Below are 27,011 nucleotides of genomic sequence, written 5' to 3' on the forward strand. Positions count from 1 at the left end.
TAATTTATTGTTAAGTATATACTGTGGCACCTTCCTGGAAAAGAGTTAAATATAAAAAGAATGAACAAATAGCTTTACATTCAACTCAACAGATGTTTTTGATAAAAGTCCACAAAGGTGAAGGAATTATTCAGATATTGTGACAAAATAAAAGTGAATTAAAACAGGCATGCTTTTAAATAGCTTCCAATCAAATATGAAATATGAAATCAGATTATCCATGGTGGTATCACAGCACAGAGAAAGAGAAATGTTACATAACAAAAATAAAACACTGATATGGGAATTCAGAGAAAAAAATAAAGACTCTTTCCTTATCTTGCCAGATTATGCTTCCTGTATCAGTTGTGTTACATGGCAACTGTGTTTATACGTAAATCTCCTCAATAAACTCCTTTGATGGTAAGAATTAATAACAAATAAAATCATCATCAGGGCACCTACGTGGCTCAGTCAGCTAAGTGTCTGGCTCTTGGTTTTGGCTCAGGTCATGATCTCACGGGTTGTGTGACTGAGCCCTGCATCTGAGCTGACTGACAAGGCAGAGATTGCTTTGAATTCTCTCTCTATGCCCCTCCCCACGTTCATGCATGCACTTTCACTTTCTCTCTCTCTCTCCCTCTCTCAAAATAAATAAATAAACTTAAAGAAAATAAAAATGAATGAAATCATCATCATTATAATTATAATTTGCTCATGGATCTGGATGAAACATGGAAAGTGGGCAAACATATGTAAGTAAATAAAAGAATCAATGAACACATCCAGGTGGTAGAAATCAAATGAGTTATTTTTATATTTAGCGCATCATTGAGATTGTTTATGGCATGGAACTTATGCAGTCAAGACAATTCTTTTTCTTGCACTTTTTCAAAATTCTAGTAATAAACATCTTTCAGATGTTTCTAATGGAAATGTATTCACACTGTAGTTTGAAAAAATAGGAGATATTTTATTGACATAGTTACTGTCTTGTTTGGATGCATTTCAATCTATTTCTGAGTTCTTATGAATGAAAAAAATAAATTTAGAATCCAGAGACCTAGATACAAATAACCACTAACAGTTTTGATCAAATTGACCTTGGGAAAGTCACTTGATTCTCTCCTAGCTTCCATTACTTACCAGGAAAATAGAGATTATCACTTGTTGTTTGATATTAGTGAGCAGATTAATTACAATAACTCCTAGCACAGTGCTCAACTTAGCTTCCTTCATTTTATTTTAAATAAATAAATGATGATAACCACAATGCAATTTCTCGATAAATTCTCACTGGTAACATTATGTTAGTGTGCACCAAACACAACTGATGGTTATAAGCACCTATGTAAACATAGATATGCATATATAAAAAACTATGGTATTGGCTGATTTTCAACATTTTTGGCATAAATGAGCAGCATTCTTACCTGTTGGTGGGATTATCCCAGGAGACATGAGGCCAGGGACAGAATGTGGCATGATATGAGAGTTCTCTGGGGAGGTGACACTTTGAGTCCTCTTAGGAGGCCTTCCAGGTCTAGAACTGAAACAAACAAAAAATTTTTACAATTAAGCTGTTGTCTTACACATCATTTCAAAGTTGTTTCAAGTGGTAACATGGACTGTAAATAAATTTGTTTCAAGGACGGTTGCTTTTGCAGTTAGATGTAATAGACTTCCATCACTAATTAGATTACATGCTGAATTCATTTTCCTCATTGAAGATCAGCCACTCTTGATGCATAATTCATAGCCTGCACCTCGTTACCTGCTTCTTCATATTAATATCTATACACAGTTTGAATTGCCTCGTTTGCATATGCTAAAGTTCTGCATGCAGCCTTCAGCACGAAAATTATGCACTAACTTGTAATAATTATTACAGTCAGCCTGCTATTGATTTATGAGACTTTTAAAAACCAAATATGTGTAGTACTTGTAATGAATGATATTTTAAGGTTCTTCAGGAAATTAAAAGGCAATGGCTGCCTAAGGAAATGTTCTGCTTGTTTGATTTAATACTACAGTTAGCTGGGAGGTGGAATGAAAGAGTGATTCAGACCTATAGCACATTTTTCGATGATATGTTTTATTACTTTGCACTGCTAGCCTGATATCTAGATGATAAATGACAATACATATCTAATGTGTGAAAAGGTCTTGCAATTTCTTTATTTTTTGTCATTTAAAAGATAAGTCAAGTTATCATTTAACCCTATTCTATTTAAATGAACAGCCCCACTAGGTTGCTTTACTTTTAATACGCTAAAACAAATTGGAAAGGCTTAGAATTATTTGCAGGACATTGTTGAGAAACTGCCAGTATAGCTTCTTATCCCTGCCTTCAGGATAAATAAAAATACTTTGTGTTTGTGTTTTAGTGGTACTTGTCCTTAACATGCTTATTGCATGAGATTAACTTTTAAAATTATAAAAGCAGAAGGTGAAAAGGAGACAAGGATTTGCCATTTTTGCATGAGAATAACATGAAGAATATAATATTAACAATTCTTGAAGCAAACACACTTAGCATTATGTTTCTCCTTTCTGCCTCTGTATCATGAATGTGCTTTTATGAAAAATGCTTTTCCATCGTCTGGTCAATATGTGCTAACATCTCAGAACCTCCAGACAGGTCCTTCATAAGTTAGCATTTCCATGTTAGCCTCCACTGAGATCTTTTTTCTCATCAGAAGATTCAAAGATTTTACCTTTATTATTTAGTGTAAATAATATATGTGATCATTGATCAAATAATTATTAAGCACTTGCTGTTTTCAAGTGGAGATTAATTTGGGGGAATGGGTTCTTCAGTCTGTGGGAGTTTACACTCTTGCTAAGGGGGACAATCGGGTGCATGAATAACTATGGTGCACACCAGAATGTGCTAAGTGTCATAAGAAAGTTGCAATCTGAATACTAATTAGAGGTTAGGCTGAATGATGATACTTCTGTGCTTAGGGAAGGGAGTTAAGATTCCATGGCAGTAGAAGCATTAGAGAATTCCAAAGGATGAGTTAGGCATGGAGAGAAAAAGAATGGAAGAAACATGCACTCCAGTGAGAAGATGAGAGAGAAATGGACACATAACAACGTATGAATGTGCAGGATTGTTTCTAGTCAGCCAAAACAGCTCAAGTAAGATGAGGCGCAAAGATGGAAAATACTAGATTTACTGCCTGGGGCCAGATCCTGAAAGGCTTGGAACCAAAAGCAAGGAGATAGATTGTGAGTTTGTTCTGCTATTCTATAAGGAAACTCTCCCTTGTATGGTTCTAAGTATCTGTTTGGCTACTTCTTCTTCATTATTATTCTTCATCTTCAGCTGTTTCTTTAACTCTTATTATTTGCCTAGGGTTAATCAACAGCCCTCTGATAGTCTCCATTCTTCCTGAGCAATCCTTCTATTGACATCCCTGAGATGATAAGGAACCATGGCTAAATATATATCTACAGCTTAGGTCTTCCTCCTGGGATTCAGGCAGATTAATGCCTGTCTACTGGAAATCTCTGCTTAGATGTTCTTTAATAATCTAAGACTCAGCTTGTCCGAATCTGAACTCAGCATCTTCCCCATTAAAACCTATTTCTCTTTCCCTAGTTCAGCAAAATGGCACCTAACTGATGAAGCCAAAAATCCAAGATCAGCTGTGTCTTTTCCTCCCCTTGTACACTCAAATATCATCTCAGTGAAGATCCAGTCTCCTTTCTGCATCCTCACTCTAACCTTCCAGGTCAATCCTTCATTTCTTATTTGATCTACTATTACAGCCTTCTGAACACTTCCAAGATCTACCTCCAACTTTGTTCCACTGTAAAGTCTAGAGTCTAAAGTCAAGACAACTCTCCATACTGATCTCAGAAGGATTTTTATAAAATGCAAATTTGATCACGTTTTCCATTGCTTACAGATACTAGTAGTTCCCTACAAGATTCACACTCCTTATCATGGCACCAAAGCCTTCCGATGCTAGGTCCCTGCCTACTTTTCCAATCTCACCATTTTATTCTTACATTTGAGGCCCTCCTGAATGAAGACTGTCACAGTCGCTTTGGTCTCCTATCATACTAGAATTATAGATGCCTTTTCTATACCAACTCCTCCTCAACCCCATTTCACTTGGCTAAACTTGGCTAAATGTTAATCATCCTTCTTACTAATCACTTTTTAAATATTTTTAGTGTTTATTTATTTTTGAGGGGGGGGTGACAGAGAATCCGAAGAGGGCTCCACACTCTCAGCACAGAGCCCAATAGGGCCTCGAACTCATGAACCATGAGATCATGATGTGAATAGGACGCTCAAACAACTGATTCGCCCCAGGCACCCTTACTAACCTCTTCTAATCAGTATGTGCTTTCTATGCACTATGACAGCCCATGGTGAAAACTCTATTATAGCTCTTTCTGCACTGATCGTAGTATCTGCTCATTTGTTTCACTGTCTGGACTACATGGCAGAAAGTGCATAAAATACATAGGCACCCGAGTGACACAAGTCGCTTAAGCACCCAATTCTTGATTTCGACTCAGGTCATGATCTCAACATTGTAAGATTGAGCCCTGTGTCAGGCTTCATGCTGAGCATGGAGCCTGCTTGAGATTCTCTCTCTCTCTGCCTCTGCCCCTGTGCCCTGCAGTGTGTGTGTGTGTGTGGGGGGGGGGGGGGGTTGGGGGGGTGGGAGGGGGTGGGAGTGGGACGGGAAGTGTATAAAATATATCTTTGTGGGGGCACTTGGGTGGCTGAGTCAGTTAAGCATATGACTTCGGCTCAGGTCATGATCTCACGGTTCATGAATTTGAGCCCCATGTTGGACTCTGCACTGACAGCTTGGAGCCTGGAGCCTGCTTTGGATTTTGTGTCTCCTTCTCTCTCTGCCCATCCCCTGCTTGTGTTCTCTCTCTCTCTCTCTCTCTCTCTCTCTCTCTCTCTCTCTCTCAAAAATAAATAAACATTAAAAAAAATAAAAACTAAAAAAATATCTTTGTGTCCTTAGAACTTAACTCAGTGCCTGGATTACTATATATATTTATTTTCTTTCATTTCCCCCCCCCCACTGTGTATATTTAAATACATTTTAACCCAATTTAGGAAGTCCTTTCCCCCAAATTCCTCAAGTATCCTACTTCATCCATTCCAGTGGTCTCAAGGTTTCCAAGAAATGAAAAGTAAGGCACAAAATAATTTGGAATCTAAGTCTAAGGATGACCTAACTATACATCAGAAGTCCAGAGAAAGAGCACAGAGATATCGAAAGATTTCAAGCAAGATGCCATGGAGAAAGTGGGAAAAGAAAAAGAAACTAACATTCAAAGTTTTAGCCCTTTAATTTGTTTTGCTTTCAAAGAAAATGCAACTGTTTAAGAGTACTTTATTATTCAGGCCACAGGAGCTGTCCTCACTGCCCTCACTCTGGAAGTAGAAGTCAGGCTACTAAGTAGGAACACTTTAGTTCATGCTGTGATTAGAACAGACCCAGTGGGCTCCTTTCACCCCAGATATCTCCTGCCCAATCTATCACCCTGCCTCCAATTCCACCAATAGAGATTTACTGCTTTCAGTCTTCAAGGTTTAAGATCGTTTAAAGCCTCCCATTAAAATGCAAATACCCCTGGTGGTGATAACACCCTAAAGCCATCAACTAACACCCTACTGAGGATTAGTTTACAATTAGAAGAAAACACAGTTTTGAGATATTTACACAAAGAATGGAGGGGACTGGAAGGAAAAATTTGGAAGGATAGTCAAGTCACTTATCCTTTTGCCTAAGATAGACCACTAGAACCTATCCTTGGAGTTATACACAATTTCCTGGCAGAGGGGAAGTTAGAAGGTTGATTTATTGACAAGACTTTCTTCCATCCCTTTAAGACCTACAGTTCTGTTGAGTCCCCTTATTGATGGGCTTGGCATTTTACCTTTACTGCAGTCTTAGTCACTAACTGCCAAAGGTTTGTCTCTAGGGAAGATAACCTAATTGTAAAATACTTGAATATTTAAATTACTTTCAACAGAGCTTTAGGGAAATTCCAAGAGAACCCATGTAGTAGTACTGTGGCCTTCTGGCCACACTGGTATTGTCTTGATAACTCTATCTTTAAAGACTGGCTCTACCAATTTTTTAGAAGGTGTGGCCCTGATCAAGCCACAAGTTAGGATTAACTGCTCAAAACATCTGATTAAATCATGATTTTTTTTTTAAGTGGAACTGTTTACTTTGTAAGAAATAAGTTATTCTTGGAAAGAAAAATAAAAACTTAACTGAAAAGAGGAAGTGAAATAATTAGCAAAAGCATTTCCTTTTGGAATGATCAATGGCCTCAGTAGTAGCCACCTTTAAGCCTCCTTATCTATAACAGTAACCCAGCTCTACCCCCAGAGGATTAGAACAGCTGAACTTTCCTAGTTCTAATCAAAGCAGAAGACCTCACTTAAATAAATTATTACCCTTAACAGCTTGAATGAAATCAAATTTATGACTTTGGTAATTGTTTTTGCCAGCTTTACATATGAGCCATAGTGTAGCCTTTAGTATTTGCAACAGTCTGCATTAAAAGAGGAGTGCGATGGCTTAGAGGTGTCCAAATCCACACTTAATATCTCACTTACTTAGGAATCCACCCAGGCACTCTCTTTCCTGCAGTTCTGAATAAAAAAGCTTTCTTTTCCAGATAGATTACTGAGTTGATGTCTCTCCTTAGTTTATACCATTAAGTCAGTCTCGTGCTAATTTCTATTTCCCTCCCACAACTGTATAATGTTTACCAGCTTTTCCTAGTCCCTTATGGTACTTATTCAGGGTGAAGTCAAAATCCAACTTAACAAAAGTAAAACAAAACAAAACAAAACAAAACAAAACAAAACAAAACAAAAGTAATCTGAATTAATAAGAAGCTAGGTGCATCCAAAGAGTGGTGACATTTAAAATGTTAGAGGGTACATCACAGATTTTTTCAATCCCCAGTCTTCTCCATAGACATCATCTTCTACTAATCTTTTCAGTAGTTTTTGGGAAATTAAGTTCAATTTTCTTCCTGAGAGTTGGAGCAGAGAAACATGTAAAATCCAGAAAGAGATTGTGACAGTTATGATTTAGGAAATGCGAAAGTAGCTATGTAGCAGAAATTTTGTTTCCAAATCCTACCTGCTTAAAGAAGGGTTCCATTTAAACATTCAATTCATTCACCCATATCTGAGAGAAGGGAGATACTGAACAGCAAGCTAGACACAGGGTTGCAAGAATAAAGATTTACTCCCTTCTCTAAGGAGGAAAACAAAACTAAATAACCTGTGAAATAATAGAGCTGAAGAAAAATACATGGCAGCAAGTGAGCACTGATTTTAGTCTTGGGCTACAGGGGAGCATTTAGGGGGTGAAAGCAGCTTGCTCTATGAATCTACAAGAGTTCATTTGCCTCCTCCAGTCTATTTGCCCCAGGAAAACTCCAATTGTGTTTTTATTTTGCGTAATTTTTTCTAGTAAACTACTTCTACAAAGCCAAGCCAAAATATAGGAGAAATATGACCAAATACATAGTCAAATTTAACACGCAGAAGCATGCACGCACACACACACACACACACACACACACACATATTCTTATTTCTTTCTACTTGGAAAGGTACAATTTCCTTAATGATTTGTGTATCCACTTGAACATTTTGAAGTCATGGAGAGGGATATTTATGAAGAGATTATGAGAAGATGCTTATGTTCTAAGTAAAGTGAAAAAAGCAAAATAAAACCTGCAGATATGGACATAACAGAGCACAAGGCAGATAGCAAAATTAAGTAAAACAGGCAACGAATACACATAGAAAAAAGACTGAAAGGAAACAGACTAAAATATTAGAAGGGGTAATCATTGGATGGAGGAATACATATTTTTCTATACCTGAATATTTTAGATTATCTCTCAAAAGCATATCTTAATTTAAAATATAAAAACAAACTTAACATTAATTTCTTTAACACTTTAAGGAATTTTTTAATGTTTATGTATTTTTGAGACAGAGAGGGAGAGAGAGACAGAGCATGGCGGGGGGAGGGTGGTCACAGAGAAAGGAAGACACAGAATCTGAAGCAGGTTCCAGGCTCTGAGCTGTCAGCACAGGGCCCGATGTGGGGCTTGAACTCATGAACTGAGAGATCCATGACCTGAGCCAAAGTCGTGTGCTTAACTGACTGAGACACCCAGGTACCCCAAATTGTTTAACACTTTAATGACTGACCATATTTTTTTAGATAATCCATTGTGGACAAACGCTGATCCTGGCTAAACATGATCAGTGCCTTAGATTAACTTCTATATATTGTAAGAACTAGATTGAATTTATCCTTTTAATCTTTATTCTATACTTCAGTTTTAAAATACCTAATAAAAAGTTATTAGATGTAAAATATTACCCTTCTGAGAACTATAAAATTAATCTAAAATACGAAGAGTACAAATAATCATTGATATCTTCCAGATTAAATCAACCTCATAAAATAGATCTACATAAAAAATCGACATAATAGATCGACATAAAAAAATACAAAGGACCTCTTAAGATTAATGCATGTATATATTTCACTAAAAGAAGTAGCTGACTTATAATCTTCAGTTTGTAAGTGGGTACATTTTCCCTTAGAAAGATCTTGTTAACTTGCTAGTTGAATTTTTCAACTTTCTGAAAGACAAGAATATAAATAATCCAGAAAGAGTATGATTACCATATTTTCCCTTTGCAAGGAGTTTTTTTTTCTTTTGATATGAAAACTTTGAGGAATACATTACTTTTTTTTTTTTTTTGCAATGATGACAAATGTGAGCACTTTCTCAATCTCCTATGTCTCATTTGTGTGGACTTTCTGTGTTCTCTGTATAGCTGTGTGTCCCAGCCATGTGTATTTCTCAGTACGAATAGATTGCAAACTGACACATAAAAGAGATGACTTTCCACAGTCACCAAAACACTGACTTCCGTGGGGCAAGAGCTTAAAATATCACCAGCTGACACTTGGAGAGCACCCTCAGATTACTGCTTATGAGCACAAAGCTCCAAAAAGTCCCTCAACTCTTTATAGCGCAGGAATTATAGACTGAATTGTGTCCCCACCCCCCCAGATTCATATGTTGAGGCCCCAACCCCAATGTGATGGTATTTAAAGACAGGGCCTCTGAGAGGTAATTAGGCTTAGATGAAGACATATCAGTGAGGACCTCATGAGGAGATCAGTGCCCTTACAATTAGAGGCACCAGAAAGCTTGTTCGCTCTCTCAGCTGTGTGAGGACACAGTGAGAAGTCCATTTACAACGGAAGAGAGCCATCACCAAAAACTGACTAGGCTGGTACTCTCCTCCTAGACTTCCAGCCTCCACTACTATGATAAAATGATTTTCTGTTGTTCACGTCACCCGGTCTGTGGCACTTTGCTATGGCAACCTGAGCAAGACTAGGACAACAGGAAATTCTGTAGGTAACTGAACAAATATATATACAAACACAAAAGAAAACTTCCTTTTAAAAAGAATTAAAAATAAGTTTTTTTAGTGTCTCTGTACTTTTGAGAGAGAGCACGTGAGTGGGGAAGGGGCAGAAAGAGAGAGGGAGATACAGAATTTGAGGCAGATTCCGAGCTGTCAGAGCAGAGTCCAACTTGGGGCTCAAACTCATAAACGGTGAGATCATAATCTGAGCTGAAGTTGGATGCTTAACAGACTGAGCCACCCAGGAAGCCCTGGAGAATAATTTTTTTTAAAAAAAGATCTGTGCTTGGGGTGCCAGGGTCCTCAGTTGGTTAAGCATCCAACTACGGTCAGGTCATGATCTCATGGCTCATGAATTTAAGCCCTGCGTCGGGCTCTGTGCTGACAGCTCAGAGCTGGAAGCCTGCTATAGATTCTGTGTTCCCTCTCTCTCTGCCCCTCCCCTGCTCACATTCGCGCTCTCTCTCTCTCTCTCTCAAAAATAAATAAACATTAAACTTTTTTTTTGAAAAAGGATCTGACTCAAATTAATTGGGGAAATGCCCAGTTAATCCTATTGACATATACAGTTTCAATATAGGAAGAACTTCACACATCCTCAAAGTTTTTAATATTTTTGTTTTGTGGGACAAATATAGCAAGAACTTCACAAATCCTCCAAGTTTTTAATATTTTTGTTTTGTGGGACAGCTTCTCAAACCTTTTACTATGCTAATATGTATTACAAATCTCTACCAGTGTGGTAAATAGGCATTCATGAAACTTAGTTTACCATGAAATCTGTTATTTCCAGTGAGTTTCTTTCGAGACTTGTGATCTAATGGACTATGTTCTTCCTAACAGTCTGCTTGTATTTAAATTATGAAAATGCCTCGTGTCTCAACATTGCCAAGCCAGTCTGTGTCATAGGTCACATGACAGTTGTCACAAGTGAGTTATTTCCTAGGGACAAGAAACATGGCAATTCTCATATTGAATACACTTGATGTAAGACTTGATAATTACTCAAAACACAAGGTTAACATTAATTAATTGAAATCATCACTAACAAAAAATAAATAGGAGTTGGAATTAGCTACTCTGGTGCCTCTGATTTCAAAACCCACACTATCTAGACCTGAAATCGTACCAAAAATGTATTCAACACAAAACCTGTTTCACAGGTCATGAACAAAATATCTGAGTCTCCAGTTGAGATAGAACTTTCAAATACTGAATAGGAAACTATCCCTGAAACAGTTATATAGGAATAGGACTAAGCTACTCCTGAGCATTTGTATATTAAGAGTTAAGAACTAATGACAGCCCAAAATACTAAAAACAGTCCCTGTTGGACAGATTACACCTGCGATAATCTAGTTCAAGTTCATAAGTCCCTCTCCCCCTTTTTACAATCTATACATAAGAGCCACATTAAAAAGATTCTTGGTCACCTGGATGGCTCACCCAGTTAAGCGACTGACTTCAGCTCAGGTCAGGATCTCACAATTAGTGAGTTCGAGTCCTGCTCTGGGTTCTGTGTTGACTGTGCAGAGCCTGCTTCGGATCCTCTGTCTCCCTCTCTCTGCTTCTCCCTAGCTTGCACTCTCTCTCTCTCAAAAATAAATAAACATTAAAAAAAAATTTTTTAAGTATTCTTTAAAATTCATGGAATATATTTAGTTATATTAATTTCAGAATTAAATATAATAATCTTAGTTTAGATTCCTTAATTTAGGGAATATATTTTTTAAGATTAACTTTTATCAAAGAAGGGGTCTTAATATTACATGAATTATTTACTTACATCAATGTTAATGACACCTGATAAAGTATATCTAATATATTCATATTTTATTGATATTTTTTGGATTAAAAAGTAGGTTAATGTAACTTAAAATTTTTTTAATGTTTATTTATTTGGAGAGAGAGAGAGAGTGAGCATCACCAGGGGAGGGACAGAAGAGACGGAGAAACAGAATCTTAAGCAGGCTCCAAGCTGTCAGTGTAGAGCCCCATGCTGGACTTGATCTCATGAACTGTGAGATCATGAACTGAGCCAAAATCAAGAGTCAACTGCTTAACCGACTGAACCACCCAGGCAGGCATCCCTGTAACTTAGAGTTTCAATTCAAAAATATAAATGTTTAGGGGTACCTGGCAGGCTCAGTTGTTAAGCGTCAGACTCTTGATTTTGGTTCAGGTCATGGTCTCATGCTTTGTGAGAACAAGCCCCACATGAGGCTCTGTGCTGACAGTGTAGAGTCTGCTTAAGATTCTCTCTCTCCCTCTCTCCTTGCCCCTCCCCCACTTATGTTCTCTGAATAAATAAATAAATAAATAAATAAACAAACAGACTAACATTTTTAAAAAATAAATGTTTAATACTATTTACTTTTGCCTTTCCATAGCATATATTGTACATCCACATATATGATATTTCTCCTAGTGAGGACATTGTTCATAAATGTCATTTAGCAACATGTTTGTCTAGAGAGCTAAATATTTTTAAACTTTTAACCACCTTATAATTTTCTCCTCTTCTCACAATTATGCCTTCCAAGCCACAGATGAATCTAGCACAAAATATCGTTTTTACAATTTTCAGCAAAGACTAAATCCCTTAAACGACAAATCCTGAAATAATTAGAAACAATAGTAAATGGCTTTCTTAAGGTTTTTGAGAAGATTTAATACTTTATTGGCTTCTTTCTCACAGTTCCTGTCATACCTCAAAACCGTATTCTACAAAATTTAAATTTAATATTAAAGGATATTCCAGCTAAAATATGCACTATCTAAACTAATCTTTTACACAAACTATGGGCTCCATGGTCACAAAGAAGTTTTATTTCTTAAATTTTTCGATTTGAAATTCAGATGACTAGATCTTCTTTGCAATTACTGTTGGCTATATTTTGTTTGAATCATTAGCAATGTATTCAGTCTTCTATTTCACTGGCACATACCATGACCTGTTCATAAATGTGCAGTGGCTCTAGTTGGCTGTGTTTATAGATCATCTTGAATTTGTTCCCAAAATACAGCCACTGCTCCAATCTCAAAATAATACCCAACTCTTCTCTGTAGGAGGTGGCATTTCCAACTCTCTGAGTGCCCTCTTCCCAAATGTTTTTATTTTATTTGGGGATAGTGCATAAAATAATAAAATAATCACAGCTGTATTATATTATCAAACCAGTAGGCACTGGGCTAAGTTCACTATGTGACCTAACTTTTAATATTCGTAACAAACTTTTAAGATACGTATTATTATTATCCTTATTTTACTGATGAGAAAATTGAGACACAGGGAAGTAAAATGCCATATTCAATATCCCGCACATAAAAAGTAATAGAGTGGGCTTGGAAAAGGAGGGAGGATAAATAGGCAAAGCATAGAGGTTTCTTAGGGCAGTGAAAATACTATACATGATACAATACCAAGAACTGACCCTGATGCAAACTACAGATTTGAATTATAATGATGTGTCAATGTCGGTTAACTGTGATGCACGTGCCTCTCCGGTGGAGATGTTGGCAATGGAGGAGGCTGTGAATGTGTGAAGGCAGAGGCTATGTGGAAATCTGTACCTTCTGCTCAATTTTGTTGTGAACCAAAACTTCTCTAAAAAAATAAGTCTTAAAAAGTTATAGAGCCAAGTTGTGAACCAAGACAATCTGGTCCAGAGGCCAAGCCCTGAGCACCATGCAGTCTGCTTCGGTAGCGTATCTGTTTGTTCATTTAGTCAACAAACATTAAATGTTAATGTTCATGACCTTATATTGTGCTTTGGAAATACCAGTGAGATACTGTACCCGAGTTCAAGTAGCTGAGTCTATTTTAGGAAATAGATGGATGTATAAAGAAATGCAATAAATCATGTTAAATACTGCAGTAAAAGTTCCAAGTGAATGTTGTAGGAACATCATAGTGGGGGTACCTCCCGAAAGAAGAGATATCAGCAAACAGGAGTTAGTCAGCTTAAGTAGAGGAGAGGGGATGGAGTATGGAAACATCCACAGAAGCACACCCCTCCTTTGCACACACACAAACACACACTTCTGTAATGAAATCCTGAATAACTCAAATTCATGCTCCTCTTTTCTTCCTTAAAATGGCAAGTATCACACAGTCTAGCACATAATCTTTTTCAAATAGCTTCATAGGTCATAACTCATCTCTCCATATTGTCTCCATACTTCCGACCTTGGGAAATATGCTAGACATACCAGTAGGTACTGATTTTTGGTCAAATTTTTCGGGACATTATGATTCCTTCATCTACTTTAAATGTATCTTTGCTGTAAATGTTTTATTTTAGGGCAATTCGAAAACAAGTTGGTGTTACATAATCAATTGTGTAGATGAAATCTGACTCTAACCAGTAATTAACCCATCTCCCTTTCACTCTTCTACTCTGACAGGGGTTTGTATCCATGACAAGGAAACTTATTAATGACTCAACTGAGTTTTATCATTTTTCTATAATTTTTATCTCAATCTTAATCATGGTAGCTACTATATTTTTTTAAGTAAACAGTGGGCCCAATGTGGGGCTCAAACTCATGACCCTAAGATCAAGAGTTGCATGCTCTAATGACTGACCCAGCCAATCATGTTTTTAATATACAAGATGAAAATATTTGTAAATAAATTATCACTAACCGACAACAATAAGGATAAAAAAAAAACTATAGTAAAGGTACATCAGTCTTGCTGTTCTAAGGCAATCAGAATCATAAATTTCTGATAAAGTACATCTTCACACATACAAAAAAAAACTATTTGGTATAAGCATCTTCACTGATAGATCATAAAAGGAGACGCAATAGTTATATTTATATTAAACTATTGGTGCTTAGAGATGTAGCTTCAAATGAAGGTTAAAAACAGAATCTATGAAATCAGAACTAAGAAAATCTTGTCTTCCTGCTTGTGAATGCAGAGGTAAGATGGCCGACTCAACCCAAAATACGTTTTCACCTTCCACTGACAAGTCATTTGTTTGCTACAGCTGAAGAAAACGTATATAACTAATTTATTTGAGAAACCTGTTAGAAAAAAGATACATTCAATATTCCCCTCCACTGTGTAATGCACGGGGAGCTGTCAAGAAATGTAGTCATGAAGCACAGAGATTTGGATACCACCCCCAGGATTCAGAGACCTCCTGACAACTTTTTGATACTCCCAGGAGCATTCTAGGCCTATGAACTAATAAAAGGATTATATTAACACAGACAAAGGTATGCTGTTTCCAGCCTGCAGAGATTTAATAACATGCTTAATTCATTATCTGACATAGATGTTACATAAGCACCAAACATTGCTATTAATATGATTTACATTAATTGAATTCTATTTAATACTTTATGAAAGTGTTTTCTTTAATGAATGGCCTTTTAATACTAATGCTCAATATTATAAGAAATTATGATATAAACTGCCTGCGCTGAGTTGAAGAAGACATTGACAATTGTCCTTTCAAGCTTGAATAGACATTGTTTTATCATGGGATTTTTTTTCTCTTAGAATACTGTGCAGAGGAGGCTACTAAAATCCCAATCATCATGTTAATTCCTGTTTCTGTATTTATTTATCTGTACCCAAATCATAATCTAAAATACTAAAAAGTATTGCCCTGTGTTACTTAAATTGATTAAAGTATAATAGCTTTTATTTAGAGGTGACATATTTATATGTAGCAGGAATTCTTGTGAGCACTTCGTATAATTCAATAATTTCATGAGACAGAAATATTTCCATTTTATAAATATGGGAACTGAGGTAGAGATGTGTTAAAAAAAATAGTGTTACTAGAATAAAAATATAGATTTTCTTATTCACTGGTTCATATGGAAAAACTGGTTCATGGTTAAGTATTGTGGCCAGCATTATTTTACAGAGAAATCTAAAAAGGTAACAGCTATTGCATTTTATTTTTTTAAACAAATTATAGAATTCTGTATTTCTGTCAATTTCTTTATGTATTGGAGGACTTTCTGATATCTAGAACTCTGCCTTGGTCTCATGGTCAGAAAAAATGATTCTCAAAGTCCATGAGTCTACATCTGATGACATATTCTAATTCGTTCTTTCCTTCTAAAATCATTAGAGCCCACAGAAATGTGTTGGGTAAACACTGGGTATAAATACCAGTCCTAGATACCATGTCCTGGATACCATGACAGAGACAAGGACAACAAAATACAGCCTCTTCTCGAAAAAAGTTTCTTATTGGTAGAATATACAGTTACTTATGACACTAAGTCTCAAGTGATTTTTTAAAAGAATATTTTTCAAGTACTACAAAGGAGGAATCAGCATCTGTAGTCATCTTGAAACATGAGTGTGGATTTTGACTGACGGAGGGTAAGTGAAAAGGCAGCATTGAAGGTTTTCAAATACCATGATCAAAGACCCTAAGACAGAAAAGTAAGTAATGCTTGAGAAACGATGGGTAGATTAAGGCCTCAATGGATGCTCCATTTGCACAGAATTTCTAGACCATAATTGTATAGATTTAGTGTGTTTCTTATGTGCTTTACAGTCCTGGCTATGTTGTAAGACCTTTTGCTTGTTTCCTCTGTTACTCTCCCTGGCTTTCCGGTACAGAGGGAAGTTAATTATGTGAATTCTGACTAATACAACCAAAAGGGGTAGGTGAACTTGGTAACTGTAGATCATATTGTAATAGTATGCGATAGTATGTGAAATATCATGGCTCACCATTTTGTAGATTTTCATGATGAGACTTGAGTGAAAATTAGGTTAGCTGCTATTGTCAAGATAGAGATTAAAAGTCATCAGATCTAATAATAACTGCATTTAGTCTGCGATTGTCATTACGCTAAATACTTTGATACACATTGTACGATTTAACCCTTACAATAACTCTATCAGAAAAATATTGTCATTATGCCCACTTTACAGATGAATGGAATGATGGAGAGAGGATACGTAACTTGAATAGACCATAGACTGCTAAGGTAGCAGAGCTGAAAAGAATCAGGTCTGACTGAGCCAAAGTCCGCTCTGAACTGCCATTCTAATCACAGAAATGTTTCAGTTCTGAGGAAATTTACATCAGAAGTAAATAGCCATATGCAGAAGAATTTTTGAAATTCACTTTCAAGGCTGCATTTCTATTCTACAACTCTGAATGTATTTATTATTTTGAAAGACATTTACTGTCTTGAAAAATAATTGAACGTTCCTGCCCCCATACCTTTGCACTTGCTGTTGCTGCTTCCTAGAATACTCTTCAGGAAGAAGACTCCATGCCTCAACTTTCCCTAACCCCCATACATCATGGCATTGGATCCAGTTAATAGTTCTGTTCTTTCACCCCAATGTATGTTTAGCCTGAGTATTGTTTAGAAATACTATATATTTCTTCGCTTATTAGCAACTGTGGTTTGTCTCGTAGGCTTCATGTGAGAAAGAATTTTTGAATATGTTTTGTTCACTGCTATATCCCCAAAATATAAGAGCAGTGACTGGCACAAAGTAAGGACTCAGTAAGTATCTATTAAACGAAAACAAAAAATGAATGAGTGGGTGAAGGAAGGAAGAGATGCTCACTGCTGACCTATGGCCATCTGAATCTACATTGTCTTTACAGCTATTTAAGTACTTGAGAGGCTGAAGCTATGACATGTCACAGTGTTTTGTACGGTGTCAATTTTATAATGATGATGAAGAGGAAGGCCACCGAGTTTTTGCAGTCTTTGCATTATCCTACCTCTACCTAACTAAATACTATAGATCTGTCTTAGCACTTCAAAATGATGTGGTTGGAAAGACAACACTCCATAAATTATTAAACTAATGGCAATATGTAGAGCTTGAAACCATCAACTAGGGTATTCTATGCCCAAATATGTACATTTTTGAACTTGGTTTTGAAATTTAGACACATGTATTTAAAAATGTAATTCACATATCCATAATAATACATTTCCTGTTTTTTATTTTTTTAAATATATTTTATGTGTATTTATTTTTTGAGAGAGAGAGAGAGACAGAGAGAGAGGGAAAGCTGGGGGGAGAGGCAGAGAGAGAGGAAGAGAAAAAGCACAGAGCCTGACTCAGGACTCAAACTCTCGAACTGTGAGATCATGACCTGAGCTGAAACCAAGAGTCGTCTGACTCTTAACTGAGTCACCCAGTGGCTTAACTGACTGAGCCACCCAGGTGCCCCAAGGTGTACATTTCTAACCATTTGATTTAATCTATGCATCTACATGGTCATCAAAAATAAACCATCTTGAGACTAAAACTTTATTTTCATAGATTCCTCCCTACGTATGCATGATTATATACAAAAGTCCTAAAATCCTGCATTTAATTGCATTGTAAGGCTACATTATTCAAAACATGGTATCAGAACATTTCACTTATTTGGAAAGTTGAAATAGATTCCCATTTTATGCATTTAAGGAAGTAGATTAAGTAATTACATGCTTAAAAATTGAAAAAGACTAAAAGAAAACTATACTTGGGATAATAAAGAACTTTATAAGCATGACATTAGTGCCAGAAACTATAAAATTGATTGATAGAATTATCTGCATAGAAATTAAAAACATTTTTAGGAGACCTAATATTGAAAGATTAGGGACAAAATAAAAAATGTGTATATCAAAGACAAAAGATTATTGCCCTTAATTTATAAACAATAAAGAGTCCAATATTAAATGGCAAAAGAATATAAAAAGGAAGAACATAAATATATAATAATAAACATAGAAAAAACTGCAACCTCACTAGTAAAAAAGAAATCAAAGATCAAACCAAGTATAAAATATCACATTCTGTCCATCACATTGGCAAAGCTAAAAAAAAAAAAGCACTGATACAACACTGATAAAAGTACACACATTGCATATTTTTCAAGGACCACTGGCCTAATGTATCACAATTTTTAATATAAATACTTTTGGCCCAATAGGTTCATATTGACAAATCTTAGAATTTATCCTGAGGTAATGAGAGATAGAGAACATGTAAAAATAAAACCCTAAAGGTTCATATAAATGTGTTGATTTGAATACACTACAAGAGATCTTTGTTTGAAATTCTAGTAGGTCATTAAAACTATATTTTTAGGAAGCTAAACAAAAAGGATACAAAAACATGTTATGGTAGATTTTTATGTTTTACAACAAGCTAGACCATAGTATGGTCACCGTATATGTGCTATCAGTGGTTTTCCTCTTGTATGCGATTATAGGTTAGCTTTACTTTCTTACTGGTTTTTTGAAATCTTCTAGATATTTGGCAATGGACAAGGTTTTGCTTCATTCTGTTTTGTTTTTAATCAGGAAAGCAAGAAAGTAGAGCATCCAGAGATGGATTAGGTGATATTAAAAGCAAATTATTTTTCAAACACCAGGAAACACTAACAAATAACACTCTGAAAATATTAAAAGTAAACTGTATGATTACAGAAGAGTATTTTATTTTAGAAGCATTAGCACAAAATAAAGATAAATAATTAGAAGTGGATCCTAACTTGCCTGTGTATTAGGAGCATAATTTCGAGTCTTTACTGACTAGAATTTGTAACTTGGCTATTTCCCTTAGGGCAAGGTTAGCCTCCAAAAGTCCGATAGGAACTGCAAGTCCAAGAGGAATTGCAAATGCAAAAGAAAATGTTTTTGTCAAAAACTTTAAAAATTGATGAAAAATGAAGACGTGTGGATGGCTAACTACATAAAAAACTCTCAGCTTTACTTACACTTTGAGGTAGTCAACTTTCTTTGTGTTTTTCTTTTTTGTTTGTTTTTATTTTAGAGAAAGAGCAAGAAGGAGAGGAGCAGGGAGAGAGAGAGAGAGAGAGAGAGAGAGAATCTTGAGCAGGCTCCACGCTCAGCGCAGAGCTTGAGACACAGCTGGATCCCACAACCCTGGGATTATGATCTGAGCCTAACTCAAGAACAGAGGCTCAATTTACTGAACCGGGTGCCCCAAGGTGGTCAACTTACAAATTTCATTTCTTTTTTTGTTAACATTTAATCTGACTTTTCTGAAAACTAGCTTTCCATGTTCCCAAACACAGGGCTTCTTTAGACCTCAAAAACGAATATTAAATCGTAAGTTCTCCCTGTTTGAGTGAGAAAGAGTAGTACAGTGGTCCCTCCTTATCTGTTGGGAAGATATGCTCTAAGACCTCCAGTCGATGCCTGAAACCACAGGCAGTACCGAACTATATACTGGTTTTTCTTATACATACATATCTAAAATAAAGTTTAATTTACAAGTTAGGTACAGTAAGAGAGTAACAATAACAATTACTAATAAAATATAATAACTATAACAACATACTATAATAAAAGTTATGTAAATGTGGTCTCTCTCTCAAACTATTTTATTGTACTACACTCCCCTCCATCTCTCGTGATGATGGGAGATGACAAAATGCTTACGTGCTGAAATGAAGTGAGGCAAATGACAGAGGCCCTGTGATGCAGCATTAGGCTGCTACAGATCTTTTGACATTATGCAAGAAGGGGAATCATCTGCTTTCAGACCATGTTGACATGAGATAAGAAAGGACTACTGTATATCTTCCTACAAGATATGGTACAAAACTCCATACTCGTGTTGGGTTTACTGTTAAGATTTACTATACCTAAATGGGTGATGTGTGGTGGGTAGTTTATGAGCAAAGCCTAGTAGTAGGTAAGGTATCAATCTGAACAGGATTAAAAAGAACAATGGTAGAATTTTGCTATAGAAGACATTTTGGGGGCACCTGGGTGGTTCAGTAGGTTGACCAACCAACTCCTGATTTTGGCTCAGGATCATGGGATCAAGTCCTGCATCAGGCTCTGTGCTGACAGTGTGGAGCCTGCTTGGGATTCTCTCTCTCCCTCTCTCTCTGCCCCTCCTCCCTCTCTTTTCCTCTCTCAAAATAAATAAATAAACATTTTTTTTAAAAAAGAACTTTGAATCAATCCAAGGAATTTCTCTTGTTTTCAACTTTCACACAAAACTCTTCATAAAGTTGGAAGAAATATTTGAAGTGGTGTCAAAACCCATATTAACTTTCTCAAATAAACATTTTAGTCAAATATATAAAATTTTTATAGATTCACTGTATGCCAAAATGTTAATTGCTTTTCATCAAAACATTGTAAAAGTGATGCTCCTTTTCTTGTTTTGCCCAGTTCTAAATTTGTACTGCCTAAACCAGTTGATTGCATCATCTTAATTTTAAATGCACCTTTTCTGTTATATTGTTTAGTCTCTGTTTGTTAGATTTCTTGACTAATGTATTCTGAAGTTCTGTAAAAAGCATACATGTGCACACGTGCATGCACATACACAGTTTTGACACGTGCTAACATTCTCCATACATGCTAAAGCCAGTGAAATGGCAAATGGAGGGAGAAAAAAGAAAAAAGAAAGGACAAAGAAATAAAACAAAAAACTGATCTCAGCGAAAACTGAAAGGCATTCCTACTGTTAAGAAAGCAAGTTCAGGAACATACGGCAAGAGACAGCTTTAATTTATATGATACATTTACGGAAGTGCCATAGAGGAGGTTAAACCACTGAGAGTACCTGGACTAGCCCCCTACACACAAACATACTAATATTCTAATGTTGTGGGAAGGAAGATGCCTTTAGCTTTTCCCCCCTTTGTAGAACTCGAGTAAATAATGCAAACTTCATATTTGAAAACAACAATTAATACATGTGGATGTTTCTAAACATTTCATATCCCTCACCACATCTTAGCTTTTAACTGGCTAAGAGAAGTTCAAAAAGATTAACTTTTAATAAGTTAAAAGCAAAATCCATTAATTAACTGAAGTTAATTTAAAGACTTCTAAATTTTAACTTTAACTAGTGAATTATTTTCTAGTAACTTTTCCTGAATTATAGATTAAAAAGTACAAAACCAGCACTTGACCTAAAATCTAAAATCAGACTTGCTAATAAACCTTTACCAGTTCTCCTTGATCTTCAAGCATGTAGTAGATATTAATAATTTGCAGGACTGATAGATGTATACATGCAGAAATGAGGTACACACAAAAGAGTATTAACTGACAGCGTTTTTAACAGAAACACAGGTTCATTTAAGTAGATCTTTTTTCATAAATGTTTATATATATATATATGAGTATGAATCAATAAATATGAATGCTTATTAAATTACTACATGATCAAGATATTTTCTTGGTAAGAATATATTTAAATCTGAGATATAATAAACTCAGTATGATTGTTGATAACTATAACATTTATAATTAATACATGTAATTTTAGATACAGTTTTCCCCAAATGATCATACTTAATTCACCACGTAGCCTTCCCATAATACACGAATGCATATCACTCTGTATCTTATTACCAATTAATTTCTATTTGATGGCTTTTTGCTCAGATATGTAAGTGAAAATCACTTAAACATCAAAGCATGGAGACCAGAAAGACTGAATGGAAAAGGAAATGGGAAACAGTGGCAGAATGAAAGGAGAATTGGTACGAGGTAGTTAGAGAGTAACTAGGGTTGGGAGAAGACATTTAAGATATATACTACAATGATAAAGTAGAAATAAAATAAAGAGGAATAAGGTTTTAGTGAGGTGGAAAGAAAAATAAAACTCAGAAGGGATCTTACATGAGATGATAAAGTGTAGGTAGGGAAACAGAACGGCATGGTATGTTCATCCCAAGAAAGGAAGTATAAGGAAAAATTCGGGGTTTGTAATGAGGTGTGAATTCAATTCCATGCTATTTCATTGTGTTTGCTTCTGCAGTTGTTTTTAGACACGGGAGCCCAAATCCCTGGTTCACTGCTCTCCTGCAACATTGCAGTCATATTTAATCTTTTCTGTGATGACCAACTGCCATGACACCATTACACAAACTAGCCCGTCCAGCTTCACAGCTGCCATTAACAACATAGCCAACCCCAAATTCTATAAACACATTTGTACACACACACACACAAACACGCACACGTGTATGATTCACATGTGTACACAGTGGGCAAGCTTTCGTTTCTGCTACTGCCTTCTCCTTTTGCTTCTTCTCTTTCTTATCAAAAGAATGTTTTCAACAGATATTTGAATGAAGCTATGCAAAATCCATGCTTTCCCTGTCCTATCCCATGCTGCAACATTGTATTCTAAAGATCAAACAAGGCTCAAGGAATGTATATGCTAAACTCAAATTATTCACATCCAAAGTACTTTTGAAAAATGTGAAATAAGTTCTCAATTTGAAAGGACTCTAAATTGCACATCATTTTCATATGAATTTCACCTTTATGACAGTAAATTAAAATGAAAATCATATAGTGCATTTAAATCTACATTTCTTGCAAAATGGTTTCGAAAGTTTGCCACCAATGAATTATTTTCTTGATTAGCTTAAAGTACTATGAAACAGGGAAGAAAGAAAATAATTCTGGGCTTATATAAACATCTACCTTCAATAGCTTAGCAAGCAAACATTAACAAATACTTTACATCTTATTTACTTACAATAGTCCTATAAAACAATAAACCTCTGAAAGCAATTACTTTAAATTTACTTTTCCTCCACATTGAAGCAGAAAATATTTGTCACGCAAAAGTTAGCATTGAACTTGTATAATAATAGAGATTTACTGAGACAAGGAACAATGTTGATTAAAAAAATAAAAGCACTGAAATACACCCTAACATCTTTCCTGAAACACATGATAATAATTATCTTAGGAAAAGGTGGTGCTGACAGCAGCATAAATGATGCCACCAAATGGAGAGTTAATTTTATTTTAAAGGATTAAACCATAAATTACTTCTTTAAAATTAGTGAGAAAAAAATAGATCCCTCCTAAAGTCAATTTAATCAATTCGCAAGAATTTTGTACAAGAGAAAAAATTATTAGACCATAACATTCCAAGAGGTTATATGAAAATCATATTAAAGAGCCTGGCCACTCTTATTAAGGAACTAATTTAGAATATATATGACTGAATTTTCAAATATCTGTTTAATAACCTATATTCTAACATATTTATTGCCATCTCAAGCCAGACTTTAAGAGTAATTGGTTAGGATTTCCTCACTCTTAAAGATTGTTCTTTTTCAAAAATTTACTTCTAAATAAGAACTCTACTTTCTTGCTCGTTGGAGTATGTATGTTAGCATAGCCAAAGGATAGGAGGCATTTAGTAAATTCATGTTGACTAATATATGCTATCCTATTATTTGTTCACATTCTCTTTCTTCAGTGCCATTTGCTACACTTTCCTGAAGGTAGTATAGGAAAAATACACTATTTCAATGTAGAAGGTTTTCCCTTCTTAGGACTTGCTGTGGCCAAGGGAATGTGAACAGATGTGACACACGCCATAACAGAAGTCTGGCATGCACTTGTACAGCTCTGCCCCTTCCTGAGCTTCTGCTCTTCCATGAAAACACACAGGACAACAGACCCCAATGAGGCCCAATAGACTTGCCCATGACTGGGAGTAGAAATAAAAGTCTGTTGTCATAACCCACCTAGATTTTGGTGTTGTTTGTTACTGTAGGGAAAGCTGACTATGCAAGATGCATCATAAGTACCGTAATTATTGGTTGTAACTACTTAAAATGTAAGAGCATATACAGGCCACAGCTCAATTGCTAATATTATGCATCAGAAGTAAACATACTTTTTGTGAAAAGAAACCCAGAGTCTTCAACTCCTGTGGGTAGGGTAAGGAATCTGCATAGAATTAACAGTAGACTCTTAATCAGAGTAAATCTGTTCCTCCCAGCTAATTCTTGATGTACTCTTATGGGAGAAGATAGGAAACAAAGTTGCATTTTGAATGATGATACCAATTATGTGAAGTCTACACATTAAGACTGGATGCACTGATAAACCTGGACTTACTAACAATTGCAGTTTGATTATTAACAAATGGTCCAAAATCACCTGCCCAAGTATGGGCAGAAAAAGGTGGGTACAACCTTAAAATGCAGTCGCTACAATAAAAGGCTTTTTACTGAATTGAAAAGAGAACAATAAAAACTCACTTTCAACCTACTTAAATGATGGCATTTAATTTCTTTTCAAATAAGGAAGAGCAGAACTAAGCAGGTGTTAATAAACATTAAAATAATTTATTACAAGTATGCTTCTTTGTTTCCAAAATCACTATAGTAGTTTCTCTGATAAAATTTGATTTGAAAAGTATTAATTTACATTTATATTTTTATGATAGTAATGTGAGAACAAGCACTAACTTATATTTACTAGCCCATTTATATTATAAAGAATTATCCATTGTGTTTAAAGATAATGGTGATTAAGACAGGTCTAGGACAGAATCAAAAATTATTAAATAGCTACAAAGCACCCAATGATTATTATCAAGGTGAAGCACCTAAGTCCTGGACTTGGTTTTCTTCTAATGATAATATATTATGTTGAGATGTTGACCTTTATTTATCCAATGACTCCTGGTTGGAAGTAAGAATTAAGTCCATGGCCAAAAATGAGAAAAATTTGGCCCTACAGCACTATTTAGTGACCAGAATGATATTGGCTACAACTCTCAGCACACTGGGGCTCATTTAAAGAAACTACCCTATATGTAAATGAGCATTTATGGTGAGTGTATGCAAGAGGGTGGTGCAAACAACATTAAAAATAATCATTAAAATATCATTAAACATCATTAAAAATGAATTTATTCAAAAACTGTTTTTACGGATTCAAATTCTTCATTGAATTCACACAGCCCAAGCCTATGAATGAACACATAGGTAGATAGGTAATTTCTCAACTACCAAGAAACTCCTCCAATCCATCGATAACTCAGATTTTGGGGAAATTATTTCTGCTATTAACTTGCCATCAGACTTGCCAACTAGATTTTCCATCTCATCCACACATCAACTTTTTACTTTTTAAAACCAACTATATCAAATCTCATCTGTTTTCAGAATGCCATGAAGTCTCCACCATAATGATAGGCAAATTATTATACAGTTCATAAGAATTTTGTAAATGTGCTCAATTCATATCTCCTCCATCTTTTCCTCACCCCCATAGCCCTAATCCAGCAACTAATCTTGAATTGATGCCTTTATCTTTTGTACACTCATATGTCTTATATTTATTCCTGTTTATTTTTTTTCTTGTTGGAAACAGGCCATTTTTTTCTCATCAATCAAGAATTTTAGTGATCATAACCTTCTCATCATGAATAAATCCTAACCTTACCACCTAAAATATTTTCTAATGTAAATATTACAGGTCTCAGAACAGAGCCCTATAGAGTTTCAGAGTTCTTAAGTGGCATTTTATTATGTACATCATCATCTATAAAAAATCAGGAAAACATAAAGGAGCAAAAAGTTAAGAATATACATATTATTGATCCTGCTTAAATTTAAGAAGCTAATATGTATGGACACAATACTTGCATTTTTATAATGATGAAGATGAATTTTTAAAATAACAGTTCCTTAATTAAAATCCCAACAAGACAGCATATTTGTAAATATTCAGATTTGAAATAATCAAAACAGTGAGACATACTTTCCCAATTTGCTTGCTATTTCATTTTTAGTATCTGAACTTTAGCAAAATTATGTGATGTGATTACTTGGACAACTTCCATGCTCTTAATATGCTGGTTTGATATAAAAATAAAATTGCTTTTTTTCAAAAATATGAACTATTATGTTTTCCTAATGATTTCACTGGACAAAATACTTTTTCAGAACAATTTTATTTGTTGATGCTAATTTTCTTCCATCGCACATTTTATTCTAAATCTATTGTTTCTGAAGAAAATGGGTATTTTTATTTGAAGTGTTGCATAATGTTCAATAAAGTTAAAATGCATTCATTTTCATATGAGAATCAATTTAATACTGTCTATTCTAGAATTATTCTTTGTACTCTATTTCAAAATGAATTCTCACACGTGTAATGAATCTGCCTCAGTATTAAGAATTCGTTTTGATTACTGAAATTATTTTAAAGATGTTATTGATAAATCATGATTTTCATTTTAATTTATGCAAAAAACTTTATGTCCCCAAAATATTTTATACTTAAGTCTTGGAGAAATACACATTTAGATTCTTTTCTCCACACCAGTATCTTCCTACTCAACTCAATGCAGTTTAGTAATCCTTTCTTTTTGTGAGGACATTTGCTAGGTTACAGAACATTAAAGAAGATCAAGATGTGGTGTGTTCCCTCATGAACCACTCATAAGCTCTAGGGGTGACAGACACATACATATACATGCAACAAACATTATGTTGTAAATGCCAAATCACAAGGGGGTGAATGACATGCTCTGGGAGCATTTCTTGAGGAAGGGCCAGCAGGGTATGCAAGCAATGCAGTTTCACAGGGATACTCTTAGAAGACATTCTTGTGCCAGATTTAGTGCTCTACTGTCGCCATCTTGAATCCCTATCATTTTTTAATAAAGAGCCCCACATTTTCATTTTGCACTGGGCTGGTCCTAAATATGAACTTGTGTGTATGACAACCAAAGGCAGATGGTGGACACTGGGGAAGTAGAGTAGCTCTAAGTTTCCCAGAATTG

The 27,011-nt window shown here is 35.3% G+C and overlaps 1 protein-coding gene across 1 annotated transcript in view; it reads right to left on the minus strand.

Annotated features, from left to right (window-relative positions):
* DACH1 (dachshund family transcription factor 1) overlaps positions 1–27,011 on the minus strand; it is a 431,702-nt gene that overhangs the window by 243,377 nt on the left and 161,314 nt on the right. Inside the window, exon 2 of the mRNA XM_027064982.2 lies at positions 1,413–1,528. Coding sequence (XP_026920783.1) covers positions 1,413–1,528 — 116 coding nt within the window. The remainder of the gene's footprint in view (positions 1–1,412; positions 1,529–27,011) is intronic.

The sequence above is a fragment of the Acinonyx jubatus genome, chromosome A1 (genome assembly GCF_027475565.1).
Source record: "Acinonyx jubatus isolate Ajub_Pintada_27869175 chromosome A1, VMU_Ajub_asm_v1.0, whole genome shotgun sequence".
Taxonomy (NCBI): Eukaryota; Metazoa; Chordata; class Mammalia; order Carnivora; family Felidae; genus Acinonyx; species Acinonyx jubatus.